The 20,833-nt window shown below is 33.9% G+C and overlaps 1 protein-coding gene across 1 annotated transcript in view; it reads right to left on the reverse strand.

Moving 5' to 3' along the window:
* LOC145321578 (rhodopsin-like) overlaps positions 1-20,833 on the reverse strand; it is a 36,145-nt gene that overhangs the window by 5,154 nt on the left and 10,158 nt on the right. Inside the window, exons 5-11 of the mRNA XM_080163019.1 lie at positions 20,574-20,635; positions 18,500-18,612; positions 14,798-14,864; positions 9,650-9,745; positions 8,943-9,035; positions 7,572-7,633; positions 1,791-1,851 (exon numbers count right to left, since the gene is read on the reverse strand). Coding sequence (XP_080019145.1) covers positions 1,791-1,851; positions 7,572-7,633; positions 8,943-9,035; positions 9,650-9,745; positions 14,798-14,864; positions 18,500-18,612; positions 20,574-20,635 — 554 coding nt within the window. The remainder of the gene's footprint in view (positions 1-1,790; positions 1,852-7,571; positions 7,634-8,942; positions 9,036-9,649; positions 9,746-14,797; positions 14,865-18,499; positions 18,613-20,573; positions 20,636-20,833) is intronic.

Genomic DNA, 20,833 nt, shown 5'->3' on the forward strand with positions numbered 1-20,833 from the left:
TATACTGGCCTACCGTTGGTAAATTAAAATGTATACTGGCATGCCAATAGTAATTTAGTCTATGTACTGGCCTATCATTGGTTATTTGTATTGAATTACGTCATTTTTTATTGGCACTGGGCTCACATATATAAAAAAATATAAAATTGTGAAATTTTTAAAACACATCTTCCATATTTAAAAAGTTTGTAAAAATGTGTACAGTAAAGCTTTTAAGTTATTAAAGTAAAATAAAACAAAATGTTTTTTTTCTCGGTTATAAAATGCAGTTTTTTTTGTATTCGTATGTATGAAAATTTAGTAAATGGCAGGAAGGGAGGGGACATTGGGATATTTATTACACTAGTCCTCAAAGTTTTATAGTAACGTTTTCTAATTCGTTGGCTTGACATCTTTGGGGACTTTAATTGAATTTGATGAGATGGTTCATTTAGTTGAGTGTTTAAACGTTTCGACAACTAATTGAAATCTACAGAAGGGGTATTTTTGTGCAAAATCATTGGGAATGTACATAAATTTATCGGCCATTGTCTTATCCCTTTAGATCCCTGGGTAAATGGTAAAGGGCAAATGTTTTCAAATGTAAATTGCATTTTAAATAATTTAAGAATTTACATTCTACATTTTTAAAGGCGAAGCTTTTCTATAATTAGGGTCGGTCCGTCCGTACGTCTGAGATGGATAGCTTTTTTCATTAATTTAGGCATGTTAGAATTGTCCTATCGATTTCAAACTTTGCACGGTTATTCCTGTAGTAGTTAGGTACATTTTAAAAAGCGTAGCAACTCTATAATCATTACCAGAATGTCCTTACGTCCATTTTAAACATGTTGATTTTTTACATTTTTTACAACAAATTTTTATGTGATTTAATTATCCAATTGTTTTGATTTTTAGCATACTGATTCCTAGGACAACAAAGTACAATATTATAAGCAAAGCAACTCTATAATCACATTACCAGAATGTCTGTACGTTCATTTTAAACATGTTGATTTTTTACATTTTTAACAACTAATTTTTATGTGATCTAATAATCCGATTGTTCTGATTTTTGGTATATTGATTCCTGGGACTAAAAGTACAATATTATAAGCAAAGCAACTCTATAATCAAGTCCTAAAAATGTAAGTATGTCCATGAACATTATCCTGTATCAAGAAGTTTTTCAACAAATTTACTCACAATTTTGCTTTGACTCTTAAACATTTATGTTCTGATTATTCAGTTCTGACACTATACAAGTGTTAATGTCCGTTTGTCTAACCGTTTCAGTGCTTCACTTTTATGGATGTTGTCATCCTTGTTTATTAATTTTATATAAAAATGTAGCAACAATCAATTAATTGACTACATTAATTGGCTTTTTTGTTCAGCTTCGCTTTATAGATGTTTTGTTCCTAGGACAAACGCAGAAGTTACAAACGTCAGAGTGGATACTTAGCTTAACCTAACCTCTTTTAAATCATCATATAGGTTATTTTGTATATTCAAATCTTAACCTAACCTAACCTAACCTGTATAGAAATGCTTTATTAACTTAATATGTTAGACTCTCCTGCGAATGTCCACTCCGACGTTTGTCACTCCTGCGTTTGTGCTGGAATTTTTGTATTAAAGGGAATAGTAACTTTCGCAATATTGCGTAAAGTTGTGAGTAAGATTACAATCAAATGCGCTTATTAGGTCAAACTGTTTTTAAATATGCGTTTTTATAATACTATGCGTTTGGTCAACATGAAGAAAAGTTAGACTTAATAAGCGCATTTGACTGGAAGCTTTATTTTTACCTTTGTTAGCATTGTGGGGAGAGCATATAGATAGTACTCCCCTTCAGAATTTGGGGTATACCTGTAAAAATATATAAAATTAGTTATCTACATGTTTCATAATAAGTCGTGATTTTTTATGCGAAAATAACTGGATGTCTGTAGCGAAGGATCTCGCTAAGCCAAAATGGTTCCCACGTTACATCGAAGTTTCTTATAAACCAATGCAATCCAAGAAAAAATGTGAAGAGATTTTCTTCCCCCCCTCCCTTTTTCGGGAAAGAAAAATATGACGTAATTGGAACTTGTTCCGCAAAAGTTATACAAAATTGGGACAGTTTCGGTGACGTCAAAAATGTCCTTAGAAAAAAAACCTCAAAAAAATATTTTTGATTTTAAAACTGTATGTTGACTCTAAGCTGTTGTCCTCACTACAAAACTAACGAAGACCAAACTGCATAACTTTTGTGGCATTTTTTATTCCTGTGACGTCATAAAATGAGGAAGATGAGAGGAGAAGTGGGAAAGAAAACCCCTAAAAAAGAGATGGAAAATATGACGTCAAAAGTGGTGCAAAAGTTATGCAGTTTGGTCTTCGTCTACAAACTCACTGGTCTAGTGGCGCAGCAGTTAGTACAAAGACTTTCATGTATAATATTTTGACCTCATATAAAAACGTACTCTAAATCGTTGGCTTAGAAACTTTGGAGACTTAAAAAAATCTTCATTTGGTTGTGCAAACTAGTCGTGGCCACACTTTAATAATTTTAATCTATTGTAGGGATAATTTTTTTTAAAGCGAAGCTTTTCTATAATTATGGTCGGTCCGTCCGTCCGTAACGGAGAGCTTTTTTCGTTAATTTAGACATGTTAGAATTGACCTATCGATTCCAAATTTTAAATGGTGATTCCTATTAGTTAGGTACGATTTAGAAAGCGTAGCAACTCTATAATCATTACCAGTGGCGTGCGAAGCACTTTGTCTAGGGGGGGGGGGGGCATTTTGAAGATTTTGTAAAATTTTGCCCCCCCCCTAAATCAAAGTGCCCCGGGGGGGCACTTTGCTTTAGGGGGGGGCATTTTGATTATATACTAATTTTAAATAAGGGCGTTTTAAGGGGTGGGATTATTTGATTATGGGCCTCCTAGTCCTTATCCCTTCTTCCCCATCCTTTCCCCCATCCCTATTTCCCATTTATATCCCCCACCTCTTCCCCCCCATCTCTTACCCCCCCCCCCATCTCTTCTCCCCCATCCCTTCTCCCCACCCTGCAATGACCAAAGGGAAGGGAGCTAGAAAGCATCTTCGAAAAAATAGTACAGAAGATAAATTAACCTTTCCCTCCCCCCCCTCCACCACAAAACATTTTTAATGGGTGGAAGGGTATGTTATAAAATCTCAGCAGGAAGGATGAATAACCCCATTAAAAAAAATTGGGGGGGGGGAGAGATAAAAACACTCATTTTGGAAATAATTTACCAAAAATTAACATAATATGAAAAAATGATATTAAATATTTCTTTATTGTATGACAACAAGGATGACAACATCTTTAAGTAGCAAAGCACAAAAAATCATTAGTAAGAATACAGACAAGTAGATTTAAAGAGCATCTGTTGAAATAGATATATATTTTAGGTAGAAAAAGTCACAAATCCTTTTTCCTGTATGTTGTGTGATGACAGTCAAAGTAAATTACATACTGGATGCTCGAAACAGCAAGAAATTTTATTTTTTTTAATATTATAATCCACAAAAAAATTTATCGTACCATAAAAACCAAAGATATAATGAACTATGTAAAAAATAAAAAAAAATTGCTTGTCCTTTCATTGTTTTAAAAAGCAGAAACCATTTGGAAGGGCGCGAAGCGCAAATTTTTTTCTTCAAATATGCAGGGAGGGAGGGGTTTTGCGCTATTTATTAGACTAGTCCCCAATATTTCATAGCAGAAACCATTTGGAAGGGCGCGAAGCGCAAATTTTTTTCTTCAAATATGCAGGGAGGGAGGGGTTTTTGCGCTATTTATTACACTAGTCCCCAATATTTCATAGCAGAAACCATTTGGAAGGGCGCGAAGCGCAAATTTTTTTCTTCAAATATGCAGGGAGGGAGGGGTTTTTGGGCTATTTATTACACTAGTCCCCAATATTTTATATAAAATTTTCTTCATCCACTAATTGTAATCTATATAAGGGGAAATTTTGTGTATCATCATTGGGGATGTACAAAATTTCTTTGGTAAAAAGTTTATATTATACAAAATAAAATACTTCCTATTACCTGGTTTGTTATGTTCAGTGAAAAAAGATTATAACCTAATTTCTACACTAATTTAAAAATTTGGTAAAGGTTAAATGAATAGTAACTGTCTGTTTGGCGCGAAGCGCCAAATTTTTTTTTTTTGAGTATTTCTGATCTTTTTTTTGGAAACTGGGATAGTTTTGCTTTTTGTAGGGTAGGGGGCAAAAAGGGGCATTTTTGTTGACCAGGGGGGGGGGCAAAATGGGGCGTTTTGGTCGCTAGGGGGGGGGGCGATTGCCCCAAATGCCCCCTTCGGTTCGCACGCCACTGATCATTACCAAATTTTCCGTACGTCCATTTTAAACATGTTGATTTTTTTACTTTTTTAACAACAAATTTTTATGTGATCTAATCATCCGATTGATCTGATTTTTGGTATATTGATTCCTGGGACAACAAAGTATATTGTTATAAGCGAAGCAATTCTACAATCAAGTCCTAAATATGTAAGTATGTCCATTAACATTTTCCTGTATAAAGCAGTTTTTCAACAAATTTACTTACAATTTTGCTTCGACTCTTATACATTTATATTCTGAATATTCAATTCTGACACTATATAAGTGTTCATGTCCGTTTGTCCTACCGTTTCAGTGATTCGCTTTTATGGATGTTGTCATCCTTGTTTATCTTAATTGAGTGTTTTTATAAATTCCTCGTCCAATGTCTTATTCCTTAATATCCCTGGCTATGAACAGGTGCAACTTACACAATTATAATATATTAACAGTAGCCCAGCTACTCTTTAAACAAGAATAGTTAATTGTATTATAGACAGCTTTCCGTGGATATTAAAATTAAAATATATGAGACTAATACCAGTTCGCTAAGAGAGGGCGAAGTCCCGAGCTAACAAAGCTGGTATAAATTTCATGATTTTTATTTTAATATTCGTGGAAAATTGCCTTCATGTATATATTCAATTCACACTGCTTTCAAAAAAAAATGATGAGGTATATCTGCATAATACTCTAATGTTATTTTTCTATAAGAATTGTGTTAGCTTGTTGTCGCTGTGCAACACATGGATATTGTTATCCCTTTATAATTTTGTTAGTAAGAAACACACAGGTGCAACTTTTAGTAATTTGCAAGAAAACAAGGATGACAACATCCATAAAAGCGAAGCTCTAAAATGGAAGGACATTAACACTTGTTGAGTGTCAGAACTGAATTAACTGAATATTAATGCACATGTCTATACAAAATTATAAGTAAATTTATTGCAAAACTGATTAAATACATGTTACTGTTTAAGGACATACTTACATTTTTAGGATTTGATTATAGAGTTGCTTCGCTTATAATAGTGTACTTTGTAGTCTTGAAAATCAGTATACCAAAAATCAGATCAATCGGACAATTAGATCACATATAAATTTGTTGTTAAATTAGTAAAAAACAAAACACATTTAAAATGGACGTACGGACATTATGGTAACGATTATAGAGGTGCTACGATTACTAACCTCTACAGGAATCACCATGCAAAGTTTGAAATCGTTAGGACATATCTAACATGCCTAAATTAACAAAAAAAAGCTATCCGTTCCGGACGGACGGACGGATTGGCCTTAACTATAGAAAAAGCTTCGCTTTTAAAAAACAAATGCAACCGGAAATAAGTGCAACTTTTAATATAAAACAGGTAAACACTTGTGCAACTTTATGGAGAAAGAAAACAACAACAATTAGATACAGTCATCTATAATACAAAGTAGAATGATGTCTATCTGTCCGTCCGTCCGTCTGTCCCTTAAGATCTCGGTAACCACTCAACCGATTAGATTCTACTATTTAGGGAATATACCTACTGGTCCTGAGTTGGTCTAAGGCTATTTTGTTGGGGGGTGGGACACCCCAACCACCTCCAAAAAAAAACAGAAAAATCCCCCTCAATTTTTTTAAAAATAGAAAGTAGTGGGGGCACGGCACCTCCAGGTACATATTTTTTTAAAATTAACTTTTGGAACAAAGCCCCTAGAGGCTAGGGGCAAAGCCGTTAGTAAATACTAAAGTAACAGGATGTCTTTCTCAGTGTATTTATGTTATTCTGCTGAGCCATGTAAAGGATGGGACCGTTATCTGGAAAGTTTTGCATTGCTTAAAGAAAGGTTTTAGGCTAGTTGGCGGCTATTATCGAAACCCCCCATCCCCCAAGAAAATAAACAGTGAAAAATGTATTGGCAAATTAATAACCCTCAGGGATAAGGGATGGGAAACCTGACTGAAAATTAGGTCTCAGCCTCCTTTAGTGATGGGGCAACTTTTCTTTTTTGCCTATAAAATCAACTCATTTCCCCCAGTTCCTCATTGGCTGTAGGCCAATATCCAATAGCCTGAAACTTGCTTTTAGCATTAACCAATTAATTAATAACAAATGCGTCCCCCAGTTCATTATTGGCTAAATTAATTCAACCAAACATAAATTTCTGCTATTAGAAAGACAACAATGGAAACTTTCTGCTACAGAATGACAACAATATATATGACGTTCAATCACATCAACTTATTATTAAATTTACACATTAATAAATGTCCATATAGCAAAACATAAATTGAGAGATCGTTTTTTGAAGACTGAGTAGGATTCAACATTTTATACTTTAGAACAATGTGAAAAACTCATGTCTTTAGACAATTTAAAAGTTACATTTCATGTGGAATTGATAACCCATCTAAATGATCACAAATACAAAACTAGTTCAATATGTAAATAAAAGTGTACTGTGTTTTGTTAAAAAAAAATTTCATTAATTTTGGTAAAAATTATTGCACACTTAATTGAACTTTTCTGTTAATATTTAACGTAAAATAATTTTTTTTTAAATTCTTAATTTATATGTTTGCTATGGAACAATTAGTTGATAGAATGTTACCCATGTCCTTATTCAATTCTACTTTATTTATTTATTAAAGCTGGGGAGCTAAAGCGGTGTTTATTTCTATATACAAATTTTGGGGTGAAGTAGATCCCCCCTTAAAATGTTTGAAAATAAATCAGATTTAACCATCTCAAAAAAAACTTTTTTTTAAATAGGGGGGGGGGGGGGTTGGCGAAGTAATAACGGGATTCTACTTAAAGCCACTAACATATTGGTTCTTTGAAAAGTTTTTATTATATTTTATGATAGGTGAAATCAACTACCTGAATTCTATTCTATACTTTTTTTCTTTGCATTCATATAATAACTATTTCATCATTGTTCATAGTTTTCAAATCTAACTACTGCGTCATCCCGAAACTAGTTTTTTAGGCCTAGTTGGAAAATAGGCCTGGAATAATATTTTCTTACGTTTCCCATCCCTTATCCCTGATAACCCTCGACTGAGGCTCAATAAGTATCGCGTCCACTCATCATCGAACATGTTAAAATCTTTTTAACAACATTTTTTATGTGTTATAATTACCCTACTAGTGTTAATGTTCGTTTATGCTACCGTTCCAAAGCTTCGCTTTTATTAATGTTGTCATCATTGTTTAAACTCTTACTTACCCAGCTGCCTCTGCAATGCTTGTACAGGCGTACGGGAACCAAATTATCAGATAAGAACCAAGCTTAATAAAAAAAATTTAATTAAAAACAAGATTATAAATGTACATATGCAGAGCAGCAAAAATAAGCTAATAATAGTATTTTCGTTATACTTATTATCGCAGAGAGAGGTGACATTGGGCTGTTTATTAGAACCTAGTAATAGTGTCTGACTGATTATGACGTGAAAAAAAAATTAGCCAATGAGAGGCCATCATTGACCAATGGTAAAATTTATAGTGGCCTCTCATTGGCTAATCATTTTTTTTACGTCATAATTAGTCCGACACTTTTACTATGTTCTGTTTATTACACTAGTCCCCAAAGTTTTATTATGCTGTTTTCTTATTCGTTCACTTAGCAACTTTGGGGACTTTTATTAAATTGAGTGTCCAAACGTTTCAACATCTAGGTCCAATCTACTAGTAACCATGATTGCTACCATCCTTGTTATTCTTCTATCCCTCTCCAACTTTCCTCTGTCTGTCTGTCTGTCTGTCTGTGTGTGTGTGTGTGTGTGTGTGTGTCTGTATTATAATAGAAAGACTACTAACCATGATTGCTACCATCCTTGTTATTCTTCTATCCCTCTCCAACTTTCCTCTGTCTGTCTGTGTGTGTGTGTCTGTCTGTCTGTATTATAATAGAAAGACTACTAACCATGATTGCTACCATCCTTGTTATTCTTCTATCCCTCTCCAACTTTCCTCTGTCTGTCTGTGTGTGTGTGTCTGTCTGTCTGTATTATAATAGAAAGACTACTAACCATGATTGCTACCATCCTTGTTATTCTTCTATCCCTCTCCAACTTTCCTCTGTCTGTCTGTGTGTGTGTGTCTGTCTGTCTGTATTATAATAGAAAGACTACTAACCATGATTGCTACCATCCTTGTTATTCTTCTGTCCCTCTCCAACTTTCCTCTGTCTGTCTGTCTGTGTGTCTGTCTGTCTGTGTTATAATAGAAAGACTACTAACCATGATTGCTACCATCCTTGTTATTCTTCTGTCCTTCTCTAACTTTCCTCTGTCTGTGTGTGTGTGTGTGTGTGTGTGTGTGTGTGTCTGTCTGTATTATAATAGAAAGACTACTAACCATGATTGCTACCATCCTTGTTATTCTTCTGTCCCTCTCCAACTTTCCTCTGTCTGTCTGTCTGTGTGTCTGTCTGTCTGTGTTATAATAGAAAGACTACTAACCATGATTGCTACCATCCTTGTTATTCTTCTGTCCTTCTCTAACTTTCCTCTGTCTGTGTGTGTGTGTGTGTGTGTGTGTGTGTGTGTCTGTATGTCTGTCTATCTGTCTGTATTATAATAGAAAGACTACTAACCATGATTGCTACCATCCTTGTTATTCTTCTGTCCCTCTCCAACTTTCCTCTCCTCACAGATTGGCTCATAGACAAGGGGAAGTTTCTACCCGACTAAAAAAATAATATTTTTGTTAGTAGCACTGCTTCTCTATATAACTAGTATGTCTGTTCATACGTTTGTCTCACTATTAGGACTCTGCAGCATGGAGGAAACATTGGGCTGTTTATTACACTAGTCCCTAAAGTTTTATAATAAAGTTATCTTATTCGTTGAATTAACAACTTTGGGGACTTTTATTGAATTTTAGTTAATTAAGTTAAGTGCCCTAACGTTTCAACTACTTTTGTAATATTCTACAGACGGGTAATTTTGTGTTTAAACATTGGGGATGTACATCAATTTATCGGGCATTGTCTTATCCCTTTAGATCCCTGATGATTTGCCCATTCTCACTGGTCAAGTCTCGTAAAATGATAGTTACTATCTTTAACGTCTTCAGTTATTATACGGTTAATTGGCCAAGATTCGAACCAGTTAATCAGTGGATACGAAGCGGTTTAAAGTGCCTATAAAAAAAGGATGCCATACAATACAAATAACCAATAATATGCCGATACACAGAATAAATTACCAATGGCAGGCCAGTATACATTTAATCAACCAACGGTAGGCCAGTATGATGTCATTTTTTAACGGCACTTTAGTGGATACTGTTGCAACTTACATTTTTGATGGTCTTGATGATCTTGATGTAGGAGGTGAATATGATGATGATGGGAATGATGAAGCCAAGACAGTAGATGAACGCAATGTAGCTCATCTGAAACAAATAACAAGATTGTGTCAAAAATGATCCATGTGACGTCATAAAAAATGGGGGAGATGAGAGGAGAAGTGGGAAAGAAAACCCCTAAGAAAGAGATGGATATTCCCTTATTTTTATGACGTCACATGGATCATTCTTGACACAATTTGGTCTTTGTCTAATATTCATATAATTATATGTTGGCTTTAAAACTTTGGGTACTTTAGTACTACAACTTTTCCTAACTTTCCTCCCAAAAAATTTACTTTTCTCAATATCATAATCATCGTTCCCTTCCTCTAAGCATATCATGCTCTCATTGACGGTCGGTTAATACTCGGTAAACCATGCAATGATTATAGAGTAGCTGCGCTACTATACAAATTATCAAATTATTTAATCCAGGTCTAGCTATTCTAACAATCAATTCTACAAAAATCACGAAAGTAAGGTGGGGGTGGTATATTTTTTTTTTCTTATGTAACTGAAGAGGGGTGGGCAAGAAGGGGAAGAAAAGGGGAAGGTGGTTGTGGGGAAACTTTCCTTTAGAATTGTTTGTCAGAATCACATTCCCTTTCGCTGAGTATGTCATTCTTTATTGCCCTTGACGGTTGGTTGATACTCAGTAAACCATGCCATGATTATAGAGTAGCTGCGCTACTTTTATCAAATGAATTAATCTAATTGTTTCATAAGTAGATTGTAAGTAGTGTCTATAAATAGGATCCATGGACCTTAAGGGATAAGACAATGGACGATAAATTGATGCACATCCCTAATTATTATAAACAAAATTACCCCTCATGTATGAGACTTATTGATGGAAGAGTTTTGACACTTTATCAAGCAATTAAGTTTGATAATAGTAACAAAAGTTTTGAGATAGTGAGATTACGTGATTATTTAAAGCAGTATAATTTACAATCCAAAGTCCCCTCTCTTCCCTGGGTTTAATCACACTTTTGCATGTTGATAACAATCAAAGAAATGCATGGAAAAAGGGAATAGGAAGAAAATTCAATAATATTTCCAAAACATTTATAAAAAATTAGAGTAAAACACTATAGGGAGAAATGGTTAAATAACTGTAACCGCCTTGTGCAACCATTTTATTGGGTCATTGAAAATCAACCAATGGTGTCGCTTATATTAACCCAGCCAAGTAGCAGAAAATAATTTAGAAGCAGACGAAAGAGGTCTTTGAAAAAGGAAGGGAGGTAGTTGTCTGTTTATACGTCTATACTATAGATCTGTTTTCAAAAATATTCTTTCAACAAGAAATTCATTTGTCGACCATGAATCAACCAATCAAATTTCAATTAAGATCCCCAAAGACATAAATCCAACGAATAAGAAAACGTTATTATAAAATTTTTGGGACTAGTGTAATAAAAAGCCCATTGTCGCCTTTCTTTTACTCTCTAACTCTCTTTCCTAATAACTACTGCGCTTGTTTATAAAGTGCATTGCTCTCTTTGCAATGCCTAACACTTAAACTTTGAAAATTACATATAGAGACCAGTGCAAACAAAAACAAACTCAAACTTTTTGTCTTTTTCTGTATCAGAGTTTATCATCCTTTTTTCTTCAAGTCAGGTGACTTTTGCTCATTGATCTAAAGGGGTAAAACAATAGTCGATAAATTGATGTTCATCCCCAACGATAATACACAAAATTACCCCTTCTGTAGATTAAAATTAGTGATTGAAACGTCAAATTAATTAACTAACCAAAAAACCCCAAAGATGTTTAGCCAACGTATAAAAAACATTATTATAAAACTTTGGGGACTAGTGTATTAAACAACCCATTGTCCCCTCTAACTCTCTATCTGTACAAGCCTGAGACAATTGTATAAAAAAAGTCTCTAAACAATCTCAATTTAGGTTCATTAGATAATAATCTCGAGGGGTTATATTAGAAATCTCTAGGGGAGGCTGAATGGGAAAAGGTGACAAGATACATTATACATATTCTCCTAATGAAACTGAAAAAAATAGGTATTCATGGAAATTTGTTGCAATGGTTCGAATCTTATCTATCAGAGCGCAAACAGTTTGTTAAGTTAGGAAATGCTGAATCCTCTAAATTGGATATAACCTGGGGCGTCCCCCAGGGATCAGTACTTGGTCCGATTTTATTTTTGATATTTTTCAACGATCTTCCAAACTGTACTTTACTTAAAAGTTTGCTGTTTTGTGATGACACCACATTACTAGCTTCAGGGTCTAATTTAAATCAACTTGCTAATTTTGTAAATGATGAATTGCAAAAAATCTCTACATGGTTTCGATCCAATCAGCTCTCTCTCTACATCCTGATAAAACTAAATTTACAGTGTTCCATTCTAACTTAGGATCAATACAATGGGATGATATTCATTTATATATCAATGAGAATAACTCTAGTGCAAGTAATCCTAATCCTGACCTTATTAAACCTATTGAATATGTCAACAATGCATCTGAAATTCCAGCCATAAAATTTCTAGGTGTTTACTTTGACCCTAACCTTAATTTTAAGTATCATATACAGAAATTAAATGAAAAGCTCTCAAGAGCTCTCTTTATATTGAGACAATGTAAAAAAATTCTAACTAGGAGCGCACTTAAAACCTTATACTATTCTATATTTCATTGTCATTTAATCTATGGAATTTTGATTTATTCAAGCTCGTATGAAAGTAACTTAAAATCTATTGAAATCAAGCAAAAAATGGCAATCAGAGCAATTACAGACTCTCATTATATAGCCCATACTGGTCCTCTATTTAAAACAATGAAAATTCTACCATTTGAATTGTTAGTGCAATACTTTAGAGTTAAATTCATGTATGAATTTAAACTTAACATAGCCCCTCGCTCATTTTTTAACATGTGGAAAACACGAGGACATATGTCCCAGGGTAATATTAGGCTTAGAAACCAAGAAGATTATAGCATCCCATTTGCCAGATTAAACTTGGTTAACAATCTTCCACTTTGTACTCTTCCAGCCACCTGGAATGCGTTTTTCATTAACAATAGCTTTACAGTGGAACAGGCAACTTCTAGATTTAAATTTTATAAAAAATTGAAAAGAAAGCTTTTAGACAGTATTGTAGTTGCCTGTGAAAGGCTATTGTGTCCCTCCTGTGACCTTAACATTAATCAATGATTGTTCAAGTCAACCTGTAGCTTACCTTTTGATTGCTTAAAATATATACATTTTTTATAATCGCACAGAGACCCCATTTTTTCTCCACTTTCCTATTCCCCCCCCCCCCCCCCCCCTACTTTTCCTAAACATCCTTCCTTGCATATTGCTGTATATAGTGTACATATATTACTTATATAAAAGACCGCTTAAAAAACATTTAAATCGAAGTCTAAAATTTAAAGGCTGTCAACACCGCCCTCAGGCGTTTTTCAGTCCTTGGATACTTGTATTATATTGTGTTAATCCTATATTATTCATTGTTTATATAAAAAATAGTTTATTAATAAATTCTTAATGCAATGTAATTACCATTTATGAATGTTGAATATTAAATGTATATGTTGTTTTGTCCCAATAAATATTTGAATTTGAATTTGAATTTGACAAGGACAAAGAAAAGACCAAGAAAGTTGCTTAATGTGACGTCATAAAAATGAGAGATTATCCATCTCGTTTTTAGAGGTTTTCTTCCCACTCCTCCTCTCCTCATTCCTTATTTTTATGACGTCAGAATTTTTTTGAGCGACTTTCTGTGTCTTCGGACAAAGAGGTTAATTTTTCCCGCGTATTTTCTGTAAAGTTGTAAGTTAGCGTTTAGTCAAATGCGCTTATTAAGTCAAACTGTTCTTATATGTAATCATATATATACATTTGGTCATAATTAAGAACAGTTTAACTTAATCAGCACATGAGACTAAAAATAACACACGAAAAAATTGACCATTTTTGTTTAAAGGTGCAAAACTTACATTGTAGTTAGTTTTAGGTTTCTAGTAGTAATCATTAAAGGGCTTGGGTTGGGTCAAGATATGATGAATATGTTTACTAATAAAAAATGCCCTTCAGAACGTATGAAGTTCTACATTCATTTTTTTGCTTGGGCAATTACATATACTATCATAAATATTATATAAATGTCGGAAAAAAGTAAAAAGCATCACAGGAATATTACACTTTTAGAGACTTAACGTATAAGAGAAGAATAAAAATGCACTTATTGAACTTATAACAAGGGATATGATGTAAAATGTAATCATTTGATTCTAACAAAAATAGAAATCATTAATTTTGATATTTTATTTTCAATGTTATATTTAAATTGAATTTATATGGAAGAAATTAAAGAAAAGGTATAAATCAACCATTTAAAGTTTATCACTAAGAATAAAATTTTTTTTAGAGATTTGTGTTATTATGAGAATAGCATTAGATATATGTACCAGTACCATTATTGGTTGAAGCGTTTGGACACTCTATTTAAGGAACCAACCAATCAAAATTCGATAAAAGTCACCAAAGTTGTTGAGCTAAAAATAAGAAAACTTCATTTAAAAACTTTGAGGACTAGTGTGATAAACATTCCAATGTCCCATCCCTCCCTGATTTTACCTGTAAAGCTGGAGGGTGTGCTCCAGGAATATGTTACCTGTAAAGCTGGAGACTGGGCTCCAGGAATATGTTACCTGTAAAGCTGGAGACTGGGCTCCAGGAATATGTTACCTGTAAAGCTGGAGATTGTGCTCCAGGAATATGTTACCTGTAAAGCTGGAGACTGGGCTCCAGGAATATTTTACCTGTAAAGCTGGAGACAGGGCTCAGGAATATTTTACCTGTAAAGCTGGAGTCTGTGCTCCAGGAATATGTTACCTGTAAGGCTGTAGACTGGGCTCCAGAAATATGTTACCTGTAAATCTGGAGTCTGTGCTCCAGGAATATGTTACCTGTAAGGCTGTAGACTGGGCTCCAGAAATATGTTACCTGTAAATCTGGAGACTGGGCTCCAGGAATATGTTACCTGTAAAGCTGGTGACTGGGCTCCAGGAATATGTTTCCTGTAAAGCTGGAGACTGGGCTCCAGAAATATGTCACCTGTAAAGCTGGAGACTGGGCTCCAGGCTTCCATTTCACCCCACAGGACACCTTCAAAGTATTCACACTGAAAAAAGTCATAATCTTTAGTTTTTGTAATTTTTTTTGTTTTATTTTAGGTCTGGTTAAGTTAGATTATATTGGGTATTAGCCAGCCCTGCATCAAAAGTTATAGGCCCCGCAGGTAAGGGATATAAAAAAAACTATCCCTCCCCCTTATTATCAATATATCTAAAAAATAAAGGAGGGTTTCATACTCGAAAGACACTTTGGGGGAAAGCATATATTTTCTCGTATTCGTTCGGAACTGGTGGATTAGAACCGGTTCTCAGCAATACGAAAAAACTATGTCTAGCATCGTATTATATTCAGTTTTCTACGAATATAAAACTGTACAACCATAAGATTAAAACCAGTTTTACTTTAGAAATAACTATCCTATAATAGAATAATTTGTACTTCTCCAAGAAAGAGTGAAATACCAGGTATAAAGGTAATTAATGTTTCTTTACAGCAGCTTAAGTTTTTTTACACTTCTTAATAATTAAACTTTTCATTATAAATAGAGTATGTGAGCAAATGCAATAGTCATTTTCAGTTACTTACTGACATTACTGGCAAAATTTATCTTTTGTTTAATAATATTTCATTCTTATTAAAGAAAAATAATAGAGGGGATATGAACCATATGTAACTTTGTCCACAGGGAAGGGACCCTGTCCCAATTTTGTATAGGGTCTTTGAAATCAGCTAATAGCGTCGGAAATATAAACACAGTTAAGTCGCTTCTAAAGAACAGAAAGAAATTTGTAAGGAGACGAATATGGTCTCCACCATTTGGGCCAGATAGTTGTCTGGATTATACATTTGTTCTTTTGATATATTTACTCACTTCATTTGAAAAATATTTTGGTAGTAATGTATTGTATAAATACTGATAATCTATGTTAATAAATATCAAATAACATACTTTTTTCAGAGATTTTAGGACAATAGAGATCTACAACCCTTGGCTCCCTCATTATCTACCACAAGCATTGTATTACAAACTAACTAGCGCCACTAGAGGCTTCTAGGGACACGTAACATTGTTTCTTTTCAATCAATTTTAAAATCAGCTATTTACCAAAAATATTATTTTCGCCGCTAGATTGTGTTAGTTATGTTTTTAGCTAATTGCAAAAATGTCCGCACGGCGGTGTTATTTTTTATTTTTGTTGATTTCTCTGGTTAGGGTGGTGGTAACCTCCCCCAAAATAGTTATAAACCTTCCTAGGACATATGAGAAGCCCTTTGGTACAAACAAACAGACAGACACAGAGACAAGCAGACATCCTGTTACTTTATTATAAAGATAAGAATTGGGGGTTATTAAAATCTATAATCCTATTGTTCTATTCCTAAATCCCTGTTATTTTTACTACGTGGTTTGTACTCGTGGGTTTATGTAAATAAAATGGATGTAGGATATACGTGGATATTATGACAGGGGATTTTTTGTCGTCAATTTAGGTTGCTAATATTGTTCTCAGCTATTGTCTCTATTGGCAGGGAGAGGATGGGGAAAAGTCATTCGGGTGAGATGAGGGAGGGGGGGGGGGGGTTTGTTATATTAGCTAGCTGGGAAAAATATTTTATCAGGGTATGCGAGAATTTCACACAATATCCACATATCCTATATCCATTTTTGTACTCGTGGTTTTATGTAAATAGAATGTGTTACGCCTCGTGTTGTAAATAAGGGCATGTTTTCAAGGGATGCGGCATTAAAAAAAAAGAAAAAAATGTCTGAAAAAAACTGAAGTTGGAAAAGGGAATTCAATGCCAAAAAAATGATTTAAAAGCATCCACAATCAGGAAACCACCACTTTGATTGCACGCTATTTATTGAATATTTAAGTATTTTATCAACTGTTAACTATTCAAAAAATTACAAGAACATCTTTGCTTTGAACCTGGAAAACCCAGAAGGTTTGCTGGCATCCTATGGGCTATGCCTGCCAGTATTATGGTCTATTCAAAAAACAATTCTATCCACTTTTGACTAATTACTAAATGTAATAAGTCAACCAATTATAGCCTTCTGTCTTTTACACATAAACAAGGATGACAACATTCTTAAAAGCGAAGCTCTGAAACGGTAGGACAAACGAATATTAACACTTATAAACTTTCAGAACTGAATAATCAGTATATAAATGTAAGTAAATCTTCTGAAAAACTGCTTAAATACAGGATATTGTTTAAGGACATACTTACATTTTTAGGACTTGATTATAGAGATGCTTTTCTTATAACGATGTACTTTGTTGTCCTAGGAATCAATATTCCAAAAATCAAACAGATCAGAAGATCAGATAATTTTATCATATGAAAATTTGATGATAAGAAAGTTAAAAAGCAACATGTTTAAAATGGACGTACAGACTTTCTGGTAACGATTATAGATTTGCTTCGCTCGTACCTAAATCCTGTAGGAATCATCATGCAAAGTTTGAAATCGATAGTACAATTTTAACATGCCAAAATTAACGAAAAGAGCTATCCGTCACGTACGGACGGACGGACGTACGGACTGACCCTAATTATAGAAAAGCTTTGCTTTTAAAATGAGATAAAAAAAATCTAATAGATAATCCCTTTTATTCTTTAAAAACAAAGTAACTGGATATTTCTATTATTAAGAATTTATTTATACTCAGAATAGACTTTTTTATTTTATTTTTTGAGTACATTTATCTAAGAAAAGAAATTCAATGCTAAAGCTACTTAGTACTTTTTTAGAAGCTGAAGCTTTGCTTTTTTTATTACAAAGACTTAATAAATCAAAATAGATAAGTATAGAAAGTTTAGTCGCAAATTCCCAATTAAGAATTTCTTTATAAAGGAGCAGTAATATTTGGTTTTAGAATTCTCTTTGTTTGAAAAGAACGTTTCTTGACTTTTGTGCTTTTAGTGAGTCTTTTGTTATGACGCGGTGTCGGTACGAGATTTATATCTATCACCTCCCCGGCGAAGAGCAGATGCGCTAAATGTTTAGCCACGATTGCGGGGTAGAGGCCCCGACTTGCCTAAAAGTGCCCCAGCCAAGGAGGGGTGGAAGAGCGCACGCCAAAGTGTAGAGCTATACGAAAATTTAGATAACACGGCACGCGGCATTTTTAGTATGGCCTGCGCATAAATTTCCTTTTGTGAACCTTTTCAACAAGATATTTTTGGAGCCCAATGACTTACCTAAAAGTGCCCCAGCCAAAGAGAGGGGTGGTAGAGCGCACGCTAAAGTGTAGAGCCATATGAATATTAAAATAACATGGCACGCGGCATTTTTAGTAAGGCATGCGCATAAATTTTCATTTTTGTTACTTTTGTTTTGGGGACCTGACTTACCTAAAAGATGCCTCAGCCAAGGAGGGGTGGAATAGCGCACGCCAAAGTGTAGAGCCATATGAATATTAAAATAACATGGCATGTGGCATTTTTAGTATGGCATGCGCATTAATTTGCTTTTGCGCTACTTTTACGCAACGTCTGTTTCAGGCTTTGACTTACCTAAAAGTGCCCCAGCCAAAGCAAAACGCATGCCAAAGTGTAGAGCCATATGAAGATAAAGATAACATAGCACGCGGCATTTTTAGTAAGGCATGCGCATCAATTTTCATTTTTGTTACTAGTACCCAAGATCCTTTTTGGGACCTGACTTACCTAAAAGTGCCCCAGCCAAGGAGGGGAGGAAGAGCGCACGCCAAAGTGTAGAGCCATATGAATATGAGGGTAACTGTGCTTGATATCGGTGTGGACAGTGGAAATTGTCGATCCTAAAATAATTTAAAACTTATTTTCAGTATGGCTTCGAAACCAAACAATATCCGCTGCATGGGAACCGGTTCTCAGCTATACTGAAAAATCATGTATATCATCGTATTACAGAAATTTTCCACGAATATTAAAATTAAAATTATATATATTATTTTACCAGTCTTATGAGGCAACCAAAACTTAAATTAATCTTTACTATCCGCGAAAAGCTGTTTGTAATACGATGCGGTAAATAACTATTCTGATGTTGGGACATTTTAAGATTATCAGTTTTGATGCATTTTTTTCTTTTTCTATAGTATTGTATAACAACAATTTATTGTTTTCTTGTTTGAAAAACAATTAAGAATTTTTCATTTTGATTACGTTAAACCCTTCTTTAAAATAAAAAATCAAATAAAGCTCTCAAATTTCAAATTTAAAGTCAACCAATTCATAACAGGACAGTTTTCTTGAAGTTCTTAATCTGTACAGTAAGATTTGCTTTCTTTTAGATATAGGTACATAATTCAATTTTGTTTTTTTTTCTTGATTTGGTTGGCGCCAAAGCTCGATCTTATTACTTCTCTGATAATTAGCAGATGCGTTTACACTCGGGCGGGGGGGGGGGGGGCAGGGGGAGGGGATATTGGGCTGTTTATTACACTAAGTTTTAAAAGTTTTAAATAACGTTGTCCTAAAGCTTAACAACTTCATTTGAATTTTGATAGATTTGCTCATTAAGTTCCGTATCTGATTTTATTTAACCTCTTATTGTATTCTACAGAAGGGGTAATTTTGAGTATCATCAACAGGGATCTACATTAATTTGTCATTAGATCACCAGTTTACACTACAGGCGAGAAGGTTTAAATGGGATAAACAGGATGCTGCAAAATCCAGGTGAATTATTGGAAGATAATTGCTTTTAGTTTTTGAAAACCAATAACAAGGATGAATTTATTCAAGGTATATGTCTGCTTTTCTGACAAAATATTTTGGTTTTAGTTCTAATTTTCAAAGAAGCTTCATTTTGGTCCTTTATAGTTAAAATCCTTCATCCTTATTATAAAGTAAGAGGATGTTTGTCTGTGTGTTTGTAAGTCTGTACTGGAGAATATCGATAATCGGTGAACTAATATAGTTCCCCTTTTGCAGGGAAGCTTCTTATAGGTCCTGGTATGGTTTACAGCTATTTTGGCTTCAACCACCTTCCCTAGAGAAATCGAAAAAAATATAACTAGCCCCATTTAGCGGCTGAAAAAAATATTTTTCGATAAACAGCTAAATTTAAAATAGATTGGAAAAAATAATTTACGTGCCCCCAGAGGACTCTAGAGGCGTATCCGCTAATAGATAATAAAGTACCCTGTAAGGTTTAAGAAACCCTAAATCCCTTAATAGCTTAAGAAATTTGCCAATACGAACATAATTTCAAGGCTAATTGGACTGAAACAATGAGATCTGCTTTTTTAAAAAGTCATAGAACTGCTAACATTAAAACAACAAATTCATGAAATTTGTAGAAAAAAATAAACCAGACGTTATTGAAAATTTTTTATTAATTCCAAAGAAAAATACCACGAAACTTCATTTTTTTAAAACTCATTGTCTTTACTTTTTAATGTACTGTAAAAAATGATAAAAGGGATATCCATATATTTTTAGATTCTTTTCTTATGAATATAATATATAAATAAATATCTTGGTCGATAAATTGATGTTTATTCCCAATTTTAATAAAGAACATTACCCCTTCTCTAGCATAAAAGTCTGCTAGTTTCAACCAACCAATCAAGATTTGGTAAAAGTACCCAAATATTTCAAGTCAACGAATAAGAGACCGTGATTAATAAACTTTGGAGTATTATCCCTCCCCAACTATAGGTATTGACCTCGTTTGCTTATTAATGTGATCAGTAAAAATTATACAAGGATGATAACGACTGAAAGCGGCGAAGATTTACTTATTTATTTTTACCTGGGTAACCATCATGAACCGTTGAAGAGCCAAAACAGCCAATGTTATTATTGATTGAATACCTAATAATTCAAATAAACACATTAATTATGAAATTCTAGAAAAAAAAACTCAATAAATAACTAGATACGATATTACCTACTTATTTTTTTTTGTTTTAAATTAATTCTTGTGCGGACCAGAATGTTTACTTTTTTGGGGGGAGGGGGGGGGGGGTTGTCCTAACACTCAAGAAAATAGTTTAAAACCACCGTAGGACC

The sequence above is a fragment of the Acartia tonsa genome, chromosome 6, assembly GCF_053477335.1.
Source record: "Acartia tonsa isolate MP-2025a chromosome 6, ASM5347733v1, whole genome shotgun sequence".
NCBI lineage: Eukaryota > Metazoa > Arthropoda > Copepoda > Calanoida > Acartiidae > Acartia > Acartia tonsa.